Source organism: Pygoscelis adeliae, unplaced genomic scaffold (assembly GCF_000699105.1).
Source record: "Pygoscelis adeliae isolate BGI_AS28 unplaced genomic scaffold, ASM69910v1 Scaffold386, whole genome shotgun sequence".
NCBI classification, from domain to species: Eukaryota; Metazoa; Chordata; class Aves; order Sphenisciformes; family Spheniscidae; genus Pygoscelis; species Pygoscelis adeliae.
The window spans coordinates 2,200,786-2,216,303 of record NW_008824940.1 but is presented as its reverse complement, the minus strand read 5'-3'; the positions used below and the strand labels follow the sequence as shown (position 1 = coordinate 2,216,303).

Below are 15,518 nucleotides of genomic sequence, written 5' to 3'. Positions count from 1 at the left end.
TGCATAAAGAAGCATTAATATACCAGATTACATATTCACATAGTAATAACTTCAACAAAAGTACACTCATTTTAGAAGGCAGTTGCCATTTAAAAACACAAAATTTAACTGCAGTAGGATCAAATACTGCCAACTAGGCATCAGAAGCTCTACCAAAATAACAGATTTGCAAGTGTTAGTACATTGTTGTTTCTTTCTGGTTATACCGTGATGGACATACTCAGCTTTGGTTAATGGATTTTGCTGACAAAAAAAATGAAGATATAAAATCCAATCATAGAAATTCCAACATGTATTTACACATTTATGCATGTGTGAGAGTAATATATGTGCACATCAATAATGTAAGCACTACATTATGAAAATTAGCTGTATATCCATCGGAAAAAATCTTAAATACACCTGGCATATCAAAGTGAAAGTAGAACAATAAAGTATGTCAGCACTGCCAAAAAACCCTGATACAATCAATGCTCCAGGCCATCTAATGGATGTCTGATTTGGAGAGGGAAGGGAGGGGGAAAAAGAAGATATTGTGCTGGTAAAGACATGCAGGTGGAGTGAGCCTGAGCTCAGTGCAGCAGAGCAAGCCCTGTAACACCAAACCCACAACCAGGTCTACCACAGGAACCCCAACTTTTGTGGAACTTGGCACTATCCCAGTTCTGGCACACTAACTCATCCCCAAAGCTGTACCCGAAATGCTCTGCAACCAGACTGACTTGGTGCAGAGCTACTTGGTGATGTCCTTAACCTCTACTCTACTTTCCAGCTCTCCTGGTTTTGGGATTACGGGACTGAGATATGAGTTGGTTCTGCAAACACTCAGCCTGAATTTATTTGAGCAGGATTTATTATCTCAGGTTTTCTGGCATAAAACCAGTTCTGCTTCTGGACTTATGCTGGCATTGCAAACTAGCCATGACTGAGCAGTGCCTGCAGCTGTGCTTGTTAGCCTTGATGGATCTAGGCTGGCTATGAACAGCTAACTTATTTCTGTATCAAATCTATGATAATGTAACTCAGATATATTACTAAGGGTTAAAGTGAGAGTTCACTGTACAGATGAGTTTGTACCTTTGTTGATCTTGATAATTATAACTGGATAATGCTAGCCATTTTTATATTTACGATTTTTGTACTACTTACTTTCAGTGATCTAATTATGTACTCTATTACAGTTTCTAGAAATTTAGCAATTTTAATGCCAGTTTAAAATATTTTTTAGTTAAAAGGAAGCCTATTTTTTTTAAAACTTAGAGATATAAGGAACCTAGCAATTTTAAATCAAGCAGATAGGCAAGCCTTTGTATTAGACAAGAAGTTTCCAATGGATCTAGGTTTTCCTTTCTGATGCCACATCTCTAATGGTAAAACTTCTCTCTTAAATATCCCTAAGGGCAGCTAAAACTTTTTGGTGTCTATCTCTGAAAAAGTTTAGATTGTAAATGTCATCATCCCAAATCTTAAAATGAGGAGTAGTTTTTTGAATCTCACAGGAAGAGCTGAAGAAAAACATGGCTAGGATTAAAAGCCACTATCATACTGCATACTTCAGAGGGCGACCTTTAGGAAAGCTTTTGTCAGAGGACTACCACAAGGCTTTTTGTACTGAAGTATTTTATCCACCAGTAAACCTGGTTTGTTGATGTATTAAAATCAAGTGGCTTTTCTCAAGCTATGTGGGTCCAACAAGGGAGTCACTGAGCAAATACACCCTGCTTTAAGTTCAAGTAGACTAGACTTGATTCATAACTGCAACTGCAGACAAAATTCTGTTCATCCCCAATTTGGAGCATGACCAATGCACACAATTTTCAGGACATTTAACTGCTAAAAATCTGTGTGAATTTTAAACTTTCAAATATCAAAACCTTGGACAGATTTGCACATGTACAGTAATGGTAGCATTCCAAAAAAAGAGCATTCCTTTGGAATCTCAGGCGTCCTCCAAGCCACAAAATTCCTACTGTTGTTCAAGAAAAAGGCTAACATTTTTTTTAAGACGGGTAAGCCAACTTATTCTTCCTTTGTCATATGCAGAAGTGGCTTGAACATTGTCTTTGGTTTTTTTTCAAGAAGCATTCAGCCTGATGCAGAAAGTTGGTAAAAATTTCAGCTTAAATAGCTATAATACAGTAAAACTGTGTCTACTTCCTTTTTCAGTGAGGCAACATGAAACAGTACATATGTCTCAACGTGCCTAAACTGTCAAACGACTACTTTTCTTTTCTTGTAGATGATGTTGTATGTAAGCATGATAGCAACTCACTCATTGGCAGAGCAAATGTCAGTGATGATGGTGACACGCCTACGTTTACCTGTTAGATAATGTGTTGCTGTCTACGTGGTACGGTTTTCTCTTAGCTGACCGTGAAGGTGAGCTTCCACAGCGATCCAAGAGTCTTTGGGTTTGAAATGAAGGATGGTTCAAACATTGTTCTGTCAAATATCTGTCTGCTGGATCTAACTTCAGTAAGTTCTTTAGAAAACAAATCCCAAAGTTTAAATGTTAGTATCTGTATTTGCATCAGCAAAAAATATAACAACATAAATATTATTGTATATTCTAAATATATGTATATTTTAAAAATATACACATATAAGAGTTCTGTTTTTAACTTCTAGGGTTCAAACCCACCCATATTTTTAAAGAATCATCTAAACTGTTTACAGTTTACTGCTCAGAATAACATTTGCCTTATAATTCTGTTAGATCTGCTGTGATTCTAAACAAAGACACTTTCTGACATGTAAAAAATATTTAATCACAAAATTGAAGGTTGGGTAGGTTGGGGATTTTGATAAGTTTGAACGGTTTCTTGCAGGAACAGGGCAATACAAAACTTATCTTGGAATATTTGAACATGCACGACTCAGCAAGGATAAAAGTTTGAATGGCTATTAGGTAAAAAAATAGCTATTTTTTAAGGGTTATATAGGTTGAATAGAGAACAACTCTGTGTATATATGCATGTGTATACACACACAAAATGCATATCTGTATATGCATTAACATAGTATTCAGCCACTTGACCACAAACTGGTTTTCCCTTCACAGGATCCCTGCACTTCAAAATGGAAAATGCTCAGGAAACAAAGCAAGTGGCAAACTACATTCCTGTGTAGTTTGGTCATACAATATGCAGTATCTTCCCTTCTCAAGTGACAAACTGTGTACTGATTGATTAACTTTCTTTCCCCCTTTTTTCTGGTGCTCATCACTACAGTGGCTCAAATGGCCCAAACAAACACGAGAAGGCCACACATGATTTCCACATTCCTCCTCAGAAGAGAGGATGTTCAGAGGCTTCCCTCAAGTGCCTGTACACTAACTTGCAGAGCCTGGATCACAAGCAAGGGGAACTGAAAGTCCATAGGGAATCACAAGGCTGTGAACCTGCCTGGAATCACAGAGAAGTAGCGGGACAGGGCTCATGGCTGAGGCATGGTCACTGATGGGTACAGCTGGCTTCAGAAGGAAGGGGGTGGGGAGGGAGAAGAGTGGCACTCCATATAATTGAGTTCCTGGATGGTATCAAATGCCAGCATGAAACAAAAGGTATATCTCTGGGTCAGGATTAGAAGGAAAGCAACATCTGTGATGTTATGGTGGGGGTTTGCTACCAGCTATGCATTGAAGAGCATGAAGAAGATGAAGAGGACAACTCTCTACAACAACAAGCAGAAGTCTCCTGATCACAGGTCCTCATCCTCATGGCAGACTTCAACTATCCAGACATCCAGCCTGTGTAGATGATCCAGGAGATTTCTAGACTATGTTGGTGGCAATTTCCTAGTGCAGCTGCTGGAGAGGCAAATCAGCCAAGGGTAGGACTTCAGACTATCTGCTGCTCACCAGCAGTAAAGTAATGTTGACAAACCCAATCAGAGAAGACAGTCTGAGCTGTAGCGACCATGAGATGATAACAGTTCGGATTCAAAGGAAGGTTGGGAAGATAAGCATCAGGGATAGGACCCAGGACTTCAGGAGAGCAAGCTTCAGCTTCTATAGGGAATTACTGGGCAGAATCTCCTGAAAAACTGCCATCAGAGGAAAGGTGTCCAGGACAGCCACTTGATTTTTAAAGAAAATTTATTGAGAGTTCAGGAACAAAGCATTTTATTGTACAGAAGACCACAAAGTTTTGCATAAGGTCAGGTTGGCTAAACAGGGAGTTTCTTAATGAACAAAAGTGCAAAATGGGAGTGTATGAGAACTAGAGTCAAGGAGAGGATACAAAGGAGGACTATAAAGGCACTGCGTTAGCACAAAGGATAGGCCACTTCAGAAGGCCAAAGTCCAGCTGAAGCTAAGGCAAGTGAAGAACATCAAGGGTAAAAAGAAGGGGTTCTACAAGTATTCTATTAGTAAATGGAAGTTCAGAGAAAATGCATGTCTGCTGCTGAATGGGGGAAGACAACTGAATGACACATGATATTACAAAACCTGAAATTCTCAATGTCTTTTTTGCCCAAGTCATCACATGCAAAACCAGCTCCCAACTCCCAAATGCATGCTTGCAAAACAGCATGATTTGTGAAGGAGAGGGGAGGAGAGGAGCAACAAAGCAATGGAGCCAAACGGATGCCTCTTCATTAATCTAGTCCAGAAATGCTCTCTAAATAGAGATGTATGAAGAACTTTACATTACAACTGACATAAGTTGAAGTGTGGGTTATTCAGTAATGTAGTAATCAGACCTGAGGTCCCTGAGAATGCAGATAATGAGGAACACACCAAGCGTGGACATGTGCCAGACTGTCCAGCATCTGGAGAAGAGACAGGCGTACAGCAAAGTATGTGCAGCATTTGTAGCATGCAACTTAACCACAAGTCTCTTCTGTTCTCTTCTTGTAGTCTTTTGCTCATTTTTTAACAATGTTCCAACTCCTGAATTAAGTAATGTAGGTCAAACACAAAATATCCCCTCTACAGAATCCCTGACCTTTCTCACCTTGTAGGGAGAAATACGGACAGAAAAGTTGAAAAGAATTATTCAAAGTGGAATGGAATTATTTGAAAACCTGTGTTTCCCTAAAACTCAAGTGCTTCATTTCACAACTTTGTTAACTTTGAAATCACACCAAAAGAACCCAAAAGACATTGAGATATAACATAAAAATTAGGATAAAATTAAAATAAATCCCACCCCAGCACATGTAACAATGGTCTGAAGAATAATCTTGAAATTGCTGTTCTGCAATATATGCTACTACAGCTTGAGCTACAGCTAACTATGATGCCAGAAAAAAGTTTCTGTGAATTAGAATATACAGGAGAATGTATGATACTAAAACCAAGCAATTATATGCATTTTGCAGACTCCATGAAACCAAGATAAAAGCTATGCTGACTCTCTTCATAAGGCAGGGAGGTTAAATGACAGTGATTTGAACCGGTTGTGTTAAAGAGTAGAGCAAATTGGTGGATTTCTGCTGGCTACATCAATACTGCTAAAAGTAGGTAAACACCCAAGTATACCCCAAAGCAGACAGCCTCTGATTTCCAAGACAACTGGCACAGATGGGCTTGGGACCACACAATTTAGAGTTGATTAGCCATATCCAAGCTTCCTATTTTATTTGTCCTGATCGCCTTTAATTCTTAGGTGGTACCCCTGTGATTCTAAACCTAATTTTTGACACTACGACTTTTTTTTTTTTCAGCTTACTGTGGATGAAATAATGGAAGGGCTGTACTGCAGCTCACCAAGGTGATGTTTTTATAGAACAGTAATAAGGACAACAGTATGTATTGCATACCCAGGAATATGGTACAAATGCATAGCACAATGCTTTACAGTGTTTGGCCATTTTGAGGGGAGCCAGCTTCTCCTGATCCCCTGTAAGAAACTTATCTCAGGACCATATCCTAGTTTGGCCATGAGTAACTAGCTGACTTGTTCCAAAACAGGACTGAAGAGTAACTTGACATACACGCTGTGTAGAGGTGAGTGATAGCAAGCAGATTAAATGGTCAGGAAAAAAAAAAAAAAAAATTTACTGTGTGCCAACTTTGTCTTTGATAACTGTCCACATCCTCATGCTTATCCAACAACAAATGAACACCAACTCAGGTTAGCCTAATAATCTGTGGATTTATCTAAATTTATTACGGGTTGAGAGCTCGTACTCCAGTATTACTAAGGTAACTTGTGCATCTGAACGTATGTCAGTGTGAATGCAATATTGCTGCAAATAATGGTGATTCTTTTGTCTGGGCTATGCATTGTTTATCAAATCAGTCAAATTTGAACAGACTCTCCTGGCATTTGCAAAGGGTATTTTCCTGATTCCTAGGAAATATCAAGCCTTGCTACAAACAATGGTGATATCAAAATATCTCAAAAGGAAGTTCACAAGTACTTCTAAGATGTATTACATTAGGAAACAAAGATAAAAAGTCACTTACATCTTCCCCTACGTATTACAGACAGAAAATCAAATACAGTTTCCTACCTTCATAAGATCAAGCAATACACCGCTTAAAATACCCAAGTATCTTCTCTCCAAAGACTGTGGATGATTGACTGCTGGAAACTGTAAAAATAATACAGCATAAATATACTGAGAATGTAAACAAGGTATACATGAATACAATGCTTCAAAAAATAGAAACTACACAGTGAATAAAGGCATGTAATTAATGGCAATCATATGCACTGAAAAAGTTAGTGATTTATGAAACATTACAAAACATTATAATGAAACAAATAACTGTTGATGTATGACATGCATCTAGTCAACCAAAGAAAGTATTCTTGATTAGTAGGGCAGTCAAGGAACCTCTCTCAAATGAGAAATAATCAACTTAGATTTATAAACGTGTGTGTGGCATTGTGATTGTCAAGAGGTGGGAGGTTTAAAATAGATTCAGAAATAACATAAGTAATATATATTTTAAAAAAGGATTAAAAATAGCTTTGAGAGAATTTGAGAGTGCAAATACGGTACTAATTAAATACCAAAGATTAACAGACAATTCCAAAATGGTTTTTAGTGAAAAACATCAAAACCCCAAAGGTTTAAGGTTCAGGATTGCTCCTGTGGTCATAGTGCAGTAACAACTGGCAACACCATGAGAAGTAGTGCACATTGCTGGAGGGCATCTTTTGTCAACTAGAGTCTGGACAAAACCCGATGAAGGCAGTGTTTGAAACTAGCCCTGTCTGAAAAGAAGAACAGGACAGGCAGGGATGATTTGAAGAAAGAAAAAATAAAGCATAGAATTGGGGTTTTTTTGATTGCTTTGTAACAAGGCAAGAGTCAAATAAAATGAAGACAGAATCCTTTCTTTTTATCAAATGAAAAGTTGCTCAATATTTCATTGCTATAATGTAACATCAAGTATAATGAGTTGAAAAGAAACAGACAACAGAGATCCATTTCCAGACCATGGCACGCATTGAACTGACAGCAAACAAATAGATAAACTGATTTCAGTGAGGTAAATTCAAATTTTAGAACTAAATGCATATGCCAGTGTTTTCAGAATTAGAAATTAAGGCTGCATTTCCAACAGAGGCATAAAAAAGCCTCATGGATCCAACTTATGCTGATTTTAGAGAAAATAAGGTGAATACCAGAGAAGCCTCTGGGAAAAAAACAAACCAAACCAAAACAACAATCAGCCAGCCTATTGGCATTAACCAGTTTATCCAAAACTATGCAACTGAGATCTAGACACTTTGTTAGCAGTTCCTGGAGTTGTAGAATTTGCCTAATACTATGCAAGTGTTTCAGCTGCAGCGTGGTTTGATCCCATCTGCATCCTATGTGTTTTCTAAAAAATCTCTTAAGCTAACACATCAAAGCAAGAATACTGACAATAGGAAGCATGCAGTGTTCTCGTCTACTGGTACATAAAAGTCATCACTATATGTCCAAATGGGCTCAAGTCATACATAAAATATACCCACATACTGAGTTATAGTTAAAAATCACTGAAAATACAAGAAAACAACAAAATTCAAGTCAGTGAGTAAGACAGACAACAGCAACAAAAAAAAAATCAACAAACATGAAGATAAACAGACATTTTACACGGAAGTTTGCTACAGTATAAAAACATATGAGAACTATATGTTTGGTCTAAAATGTCAGTGAGCAGGAAGATTTTTATTCCTTTACTTTCAGGATTTCAAGATAAATTCAAGATTTTTATTCCTTTACTTTCACTTGTGCATTTTTCAGCTCTCACTTACATCTAGGGATTGTTACAGTTAGGTGCATATATTTACAAGTTCACCTTCCTCAGATTAAATGCTAGCTTCGAACCTATGCTTTAAAGAGCAACCCAGTATAAACACCCATTTCCAAAAATACATTTTATTTGGAAGCAAAATGCATTGCATGTGCACAGTATGTGTATAAGTGTTAGACCACTATGAATTGCTGCCCATCGTTTGTACTGGCATTACTTTTCATAAATTACATTATGTCAGCTTTGAAGGAAAATGAAAAAACATTTGTTTGAATGCGTCTACTCCTAAATAGTGTCTGCCTTTTTCTTTTTACTTTGCTTTCTTTTGAAGTGGTTTACTAATGATTGAGTATTTTTTTAAGTCCAAGTCTGCTACGTTCATCTTAGATAGTAACTTAGGTGAACCACGGCTTCCATGCTTCCTCCACTTTTAAAATGAACCAAATGACAAAATGTTCTTGTCTTCATATAGAATGACCATCATAAAGAAGATTTTACATCTGGAATGATCAGGAAAACATGAAAATGTGCCGAAGTCACACAAAGCAGTAATACGAGATGGCTGCTCACTGTCATTGTTATGTTATTTAAAACTTATTTGTAGAACAATATTTATAGCCCTACATTACCACTCACATTTTCCATAAAGGCATGAGCCTATTGGTACTTTCTGATTCCATATTATTTTATTTCCTTGGGCCTTCAACATACCATGGATGTTTTCTTCCTCAAAAGGACTGAAAAGAGATCACTAAATACTCCCTAAACCTCAGGAGTGAGGAAAACTCTGTGTGTGTGTGAGAGCAGGAAGAAAAGACAGAAAGTTTGCAAATTTTTAAAATCCTGTGCTACAATATGGTAGTACTCACAGTTATGGTAATGTAGAAATTCACAAAGCCTAAACGTATGGATAAACAATTCCACACCATGGCCTACTTTCTGTCTTGTGAACACCCAGCACCAGATCCAGCTTGTAAATAATAATTTGCATGATCACAGCATACCTTCTATCTATGCAGCAGAAAATCTTCTGCTATTAAGCACTATGCTACAGAAAAATGTACTTTTAAGGTTGTCTTATAGCATGGAGTAAATTTTTCCCACGAAATAACTAATATCACATCACATTCCAAACCAACATTTTTTGTACTATTTTTTATTTTTAAGCCATTATGCAGACTTTACTTCAGTATTCAAAAACTACTATCTATTAGAAGGCACGTGCCACTCTCATCATCATTAGTATCCTGTCTTTACAGATGGGGCTAAGGCGGCAGCAATGTCTGAGGCCAAGTAATAAACCATTGATCCAGGATGAGCACAGAGACTTGTAACTCTCAACCCTGTGCTAATCACAGTCCAAGCTGTCTTCTTGAATTACTGTATTTTAAAGTTACAAAATAAAGGTACTTCATTTTCATCCTAAGACACTACAAAGCATTTATCCAAATAAGGTTACACTGCACAACTAGAGCTGCTGTAAAATAATGTTGAAGAGGCAGTAATTTATTTTGCTTACAACTTTTAAAGTATTGCTTTCCTAATAAGGGCTATAATTTTTTTTTTTTTAATAGAAAATCCCCTCAAGCCCACTGATCTAAACGGGATCAAATACACACAGGACCTTGCAAAAAATGCTTGTCTAATCTTTTTTAAAACCCTCCACTGATGGAGGGTCTACAAACTTCAACAAAAATTCTTAGGAATTGGCTATCCTTGTAGCTAAAATAATTATCCTAGCACCTTAAGCCAACTATTTCTTTTCTTATCACCACCAGCTAAACCCAATTTATGGCAACCTTTAACATGTTTTAAGACAACTAGGTCCCCCCTCTTTCCCCTTCTCATTCTCTACGTTTTCTCTTTTACAGAGTAAAACTCAAATCTTGAGTTTTTAGCACAGATCAGGTCTCCTAAAGCCTTGGTATGTCTCTTTATAGGATTTTACACTAACAATTTCAGACCATTTTATCAAGATCATAAATTCACCTTTCTAAGCAACATTCATTAATAAAAAATGACAACCAAAACTGAACTGCAAGAAAACATGAGTACAATCACTGACCAGGTATTGTTTAAGATAACAGAGCTACTGCTTATACATTGCTTCCGGGATTTTGCCATATTGCACATCCCAACTTGAGCAGCTTCTCCACACTAGTGAGTCTCTGTCATTACATGGTATTGGCAAACCCCCAAAAGGGGAACAATGCTGTCAGTAGGAAGAGCTTTTTTACTCATGTGGCTTACATCAACTCCCCAGGAATATAAGTCAAAAGGCAAAAAGCTCTCTGCCATACTAGCGGCATCTACGGCCCAGATTTTTCCAACATAGTAGCCTGAAGACAGCAGGCATTAATTTTCCACACCCCGAACTGACAGAGCTATGCCACTAAACTTCACAGTGCAAACCTGGCAGGGTAATGCTAAGCTGGGTTATAAATGCTAACTTGTATGCCAAAAAAGTCAAAGAAATGAAAGAAAATTTTTAATCAACTTTTAACAGTAAAACGAACATATTTATACAACTCAATACTGGTGTAATCAGAATTTTACTTTGAATTATGAATGCCTTATAATCTAAATATCCTATACTTACACAGAAACACATGCAATAGATAACATACAATGTAAATTAAAAGAACCTTCACAGCAACAATGACAATAGTGCAAATACTGTGTGAGTAAATTTAAAAAAAAAAAAAAAAAAAGAACAAAGCCTTCTCTTACCCGCAAGCCATGGAAGCGTGGGTTGCTGTAGAAGAGCTTCATCTGCTCAGCTGGCAGTGGGCCTAGCACCTTCTGAATGGTAAAGAGCTGGTCAATCTCACTCTCACCAGGAAACAAGGGCTGCCCATCACTCAGCTCTCCCAGGATACAGCCTACAGACCACATATCCACAGCCTTTCCATAAGGGGCTCTGTAAAGTGAACATACAATGTTTTTCACCCACTGACACTGTCTTCTTAGGGAGCTGTTTCAATTTATTGGCCATGTTTCCAATGGCCCGATTCCTTACAACACAGAAAAAATAAACTTTGATATTAAAGAAACTACCTCAAATACCAAGCCCGCTGTTTCTGCCCTGGTTTGCTTGATGTATCGCTGCTTGAAAAGGCAGGAGAGGAATTCTCAAGTACCCCCAGGGAGCTGGCTACCTTTGTGAAAAATCTTACATACAAGAATAATCTTTTTGACTGTGAAGCAGTTACCATTCCAAGTTAAACTAGAACTAACTTCCCTTCTCTCCAGGGATTAATAACTGTGCTCTATTTCGGCATTACATTTCTTTTTCCATCGTGCTTAATAGGCAGATAGGCATACTGGGTCTGGCCACTGGGAGAACAGAAAAAGAAATCTTTGTTTCAGCATTCATGCAGAGGAATTTTAATTAGAGAGAAAACAGAATGCCCCTGAAAACTATTCTTTAAAAAACACAGGTGAGGAAACAATGAAAGCATCATAAAATAAGCAATTCCTGTTTTGGAGCAAAGCCACAGGTGGGGTTTTGGGGAGAAATTCTGATGGGTGGCCTCTGTATGCAGGCAATGTTGTGTGGTTGGGAGGATGGCACCTGGTATTTTAAACTGCTAATGACAAAAGAAGCTAGGTCAGCAATGAAGAGGTGGAGGAAATTAATCAGAAACAAAACTAAATGGTGTGAGTATTACATTGGCAAGGGCTATACCAGCTTTTCTTGAGACTACATACAAGGGTATCCAGTAGAAAAACAGGCAATGTGGGTGCTCTAGTCAGGAGAGACTACGGGCTGGAGGATGGTTTGTAAGACATGTAGGGCAGAAAATCGGAATACAGAGAACGGAAGTTTGTATGAAGAGGAGAGAGTGGTAGACTACTGCAACATTCAATGTAAAGGCACAAACGCTGAAGAAACACAATCTTTTTGGACAACTTCCGATTTTCATTCTAAGGTTCTGTTCCTCAGCAAGCTTGTTTAGCCCCCTACCTCAATTGTGCAACAGCTAATGCATTACATAGTTTTGGCTTTTCATTGTTCCTACTATAGACTGAAGCAACTCGTTCTGTACGCCTGAGTTCTTGCTTGTTGAATTTGTAAAATGTTTTTGTAGACATCCAACTTATTCCAATAATCTCTTTTGGATGTTTAGGTTTTGAGCAGAATGACCAGAGAATTCTTCTCATGTCAAAGAAAAAGCATATAAAAAGAATAAAGACCGGAACAAAGACTGAACTGAAAATGTATTTCACTGAGTCTCTTCTTTTTGCAACTTGTAATCCAACAACTCAACCTCTGTTTCAAGAGATTTTTAAGTTACAGCTGGCTTGCCTATTTCTGGAATAAGACAGCACCAGGAGTTGCAGATGACAAATCCAATCCTATCCTAAATCTGTTCCCTTTGCTCCTTCCTTATGCTGATGATTAAAGACGTTTAGAGAGAGAACACTCTCAGACTAAAGAAAAAAAAAAAATCTATTTCCCCATTGATTACTCATGATTAGGTACTTCACTTTATGGGGAGGGCACTTGACCAGAGGACTCTGTAACCCTTGTGATGATTTAGTTAGGTGAAGGTGAGAAAGCGTTTCTAGCTGGACAATAGTCTGAGTGAAACTACAGGCCCACTGAGATGCCTCGCGCAGGAGTCTACAGTAGCTAGGAAAGTTGAAGTAGGACACCAAAATTTCAAGAATCGCTTGCCTTTCAGAATCTGCCATGAGACACTGCAGTCCTTTCAAACAATCGTCACAAAATCAAAGTTTGCCCCACTGGAATAGACTACTGACAAGGAACCACCAGTGGCAAGGCAGAGCATGCCAAAACTCTGAAGTACTACTACTACAATGGCTCTGTGCGTTCATAATTCCCTTACTAATCTTGCATAGTGACTACTTGTGGATGTGCTGAGAAACTCAATGTTTGTTCTTCCTGTGATGCTGCTAGTCCAACCCACCCATTAGATCAGGTCTGAGTGCCAAGGAAGGACTAGTTTTTCTCCATGCTGCAAAAGGCAACACAGACGAGAACAGACTCCAAAGGCAAAGATCTGCTCTTAAGATATTTTGTGCTTGTACTGGAAAACTGAGGCTCTGTCAGCAAAACAGTTTGTGAGAGTGCAACTAAAAAACCTACCTTTTTATTACGACAGAAAAACAAGCACATCTTTATTTCCAACCCCTTTACTAGGCAGGTTTCTCCACTGAAATGTGAAATGGGGGAAAGGTTTGCTGTAGGCTGGGGCCTTGGAGAACATGCTAGGGTTACAACTGAAGAATGGGCTAAAACTCCTTTGAGGCAGGGACCATTACCTTACCTTGCTCACAAGAATAAAGACAGCTGAACCACAGTTTAAGAAGTTTCCACTATTTACTCTGTAGTCAAACAGAAACAAATCAGAAAATGCCCATTTCTTAAGGCAGTGGCGGAGTAAACTGCAACTTTTTCGTTTGAAAAGGCACGCTCAAGACTCCTGTTCTACTGACCGTCAGGATGAGTCTTGTCAGATCATAACAGGCAAACAATGCAAGAGTGATGTGGCTGGATAAATGAAATAACTCCTATAGGACAGAAAGACCACAAATCAGAAGTACTGTTGTCTATTCCTGCACAAATTATTCTCCAAAACATGTTTTCATTTAGTAATTTGGTGTACCTTAAAATCTACTAGCTTTTAGCAATATTTTTTCATCAAAGGGTACAGAGTACTCCACTAACAGTTACCTGAGGCTCTCCAAAGTGAGTAGATTTTGGATGTTCTGTGAATAATTCAGCAGCGATTTCTTTCCTGTCCTGAAATGTAAGTCTTGAACTTTATCGCAAAACAGAAACCTCTCTGGGACACATTTTAAAATTTGAAAAAGTAAAACTGTATTTGGTAAAATGTATATATTTAATAATCCTGGGAAGACTTTTGAATATTAGATGCTTATAAAGATTTGATAAATACAGGGGAAGGGGGAATGGGTAAGATGAGTGTCTGGGAAATAGAACACGATTGCCAAGAAACAGGCATCACTTTGTGCCAGAAAAACTTGGCATTAAAAACATACACCAGCAAAGTTGAGGTCATATGCATTAAATACACATACCCCCTCCTTTCTCTACAAGCTAATCAAACAAATTTAGTCAATTACAAACAGATGTGATTCCTGCTATATTTCCTTTGGTAATGAAACAGTTTTGAAAACTGCAGGTCAGATTAATAGTATGTCTGTCAAGCTTTTCATCTTTCCTCCTAAATCCTCATTACTACCATAGACAAAGAGTAAAATGGATGCTTTCTTTCCAAGTCTTTTTTTATACTTACATATACACATACGCACTTTGCTGGAAGCTTAATAATACCTGTTTTCTCCAAAATATGAAAAACCGAGCTTTGAGGTTTTTAATGGCAACTTTAACATACTATTCTACATATAACAACGCAACTGCCTACCAATTTTATTAAGATTAGCACAGCTCTGGGAATACTGGGATGACTTTGACAGAATAATTACTACCTAATGCTTTATCTATTCAAGAAATGTCTAGTTCAGTGTTAATCAAAGCTTCCAACAAAGACTTGTTTCTCAGCAGCATGAAACATTTTGCTTAAAGAATCTTAGGAGTGACCAGTACTTTTTTGGTTCATCTTGTGGCTAATAATTCCTTATTTCTAGAATATGTATATATAAGTACATATATGCTATACATACAGAAATTGTATTTTATGAGAGTGATCACGTAGTTTAGAATAATGCACTGTTAAACTTGATAGTAATGGGAAGATCACATATAGTAGATCTCCAGTTGTTTTTCTCTCTTCCTTTGCCCTTTTGGGTCCTACGAATTTGTTCGTATAGTATCTGAAAATCTGTTTAACCTTGTGAGGTAGTAAAACACTCATTTTACAGATTAATAAAAGAGTAAAACTAAATTGTCCGGCTGAGGCTACTCATATAACTACTGCTTTCACAGGCAATGCAAACCTAACTTCTCAGTGCTTTATTAAAATGATTCCTCTAGCCTCCTTCAATAAATTCTTCCTGACTAGTAAAAAGCTAGCACCATCCTTCTCAGCCACTTCAGCAGCGCTGGTAAAGGGTAACTGGGAATGAAAACCAAGTCATAGTTTTGACCCAAAGGATGAAGAGAACTAGGAGTGTAGTGTGGTGAAAGCTGCACTGCCATTGCTATCTGATGTCCACCACAAGGCTGACGGAACATTTCAGGTTACAGGACTACCATGGAAATCTCTTCTAAAGGGAATGGGGTGGGGACAGGAATCTGAAGTACATCTGTTATAATTCAGCTTCATATTTTAATCAGTTAAACACTGCTCTGCTCAAGACA

The 15,518-nt window shown here is 37.8% G+C and overlaps 1 protein-coding gene across 1 annotated transcript in view; it reads right to left on the bottom strand.

Moving 5' to 3' along the window:
* The window catches only part of CDKL5 (cyclin-dependent kinase-like 5), an 84,776-nt gene that overhangs the window by 22,293 nt on the left and 46,965 nt on the right, over positions 1-15,518 (bottom strand). The window contains exons 8-10 of the mRNA XM_009325480.1: positions 10,937-11,126; positions 6,463-6,543; positions 2,322-2,482 (exon numbers count right to left, since the gene is read on the bottom strand). Of these exons, the coding sequence (XP_009323755.1) occupies positions 2,322-2,482; positions 6,463-6,543; positions 10,937-11,126 (432 nt within the window). The remainder of the gene's footprint in view (positions 1-2,321; positions 2,483-6,462; positions 6,544-10,936; positions 11,127-15,518) is intronic.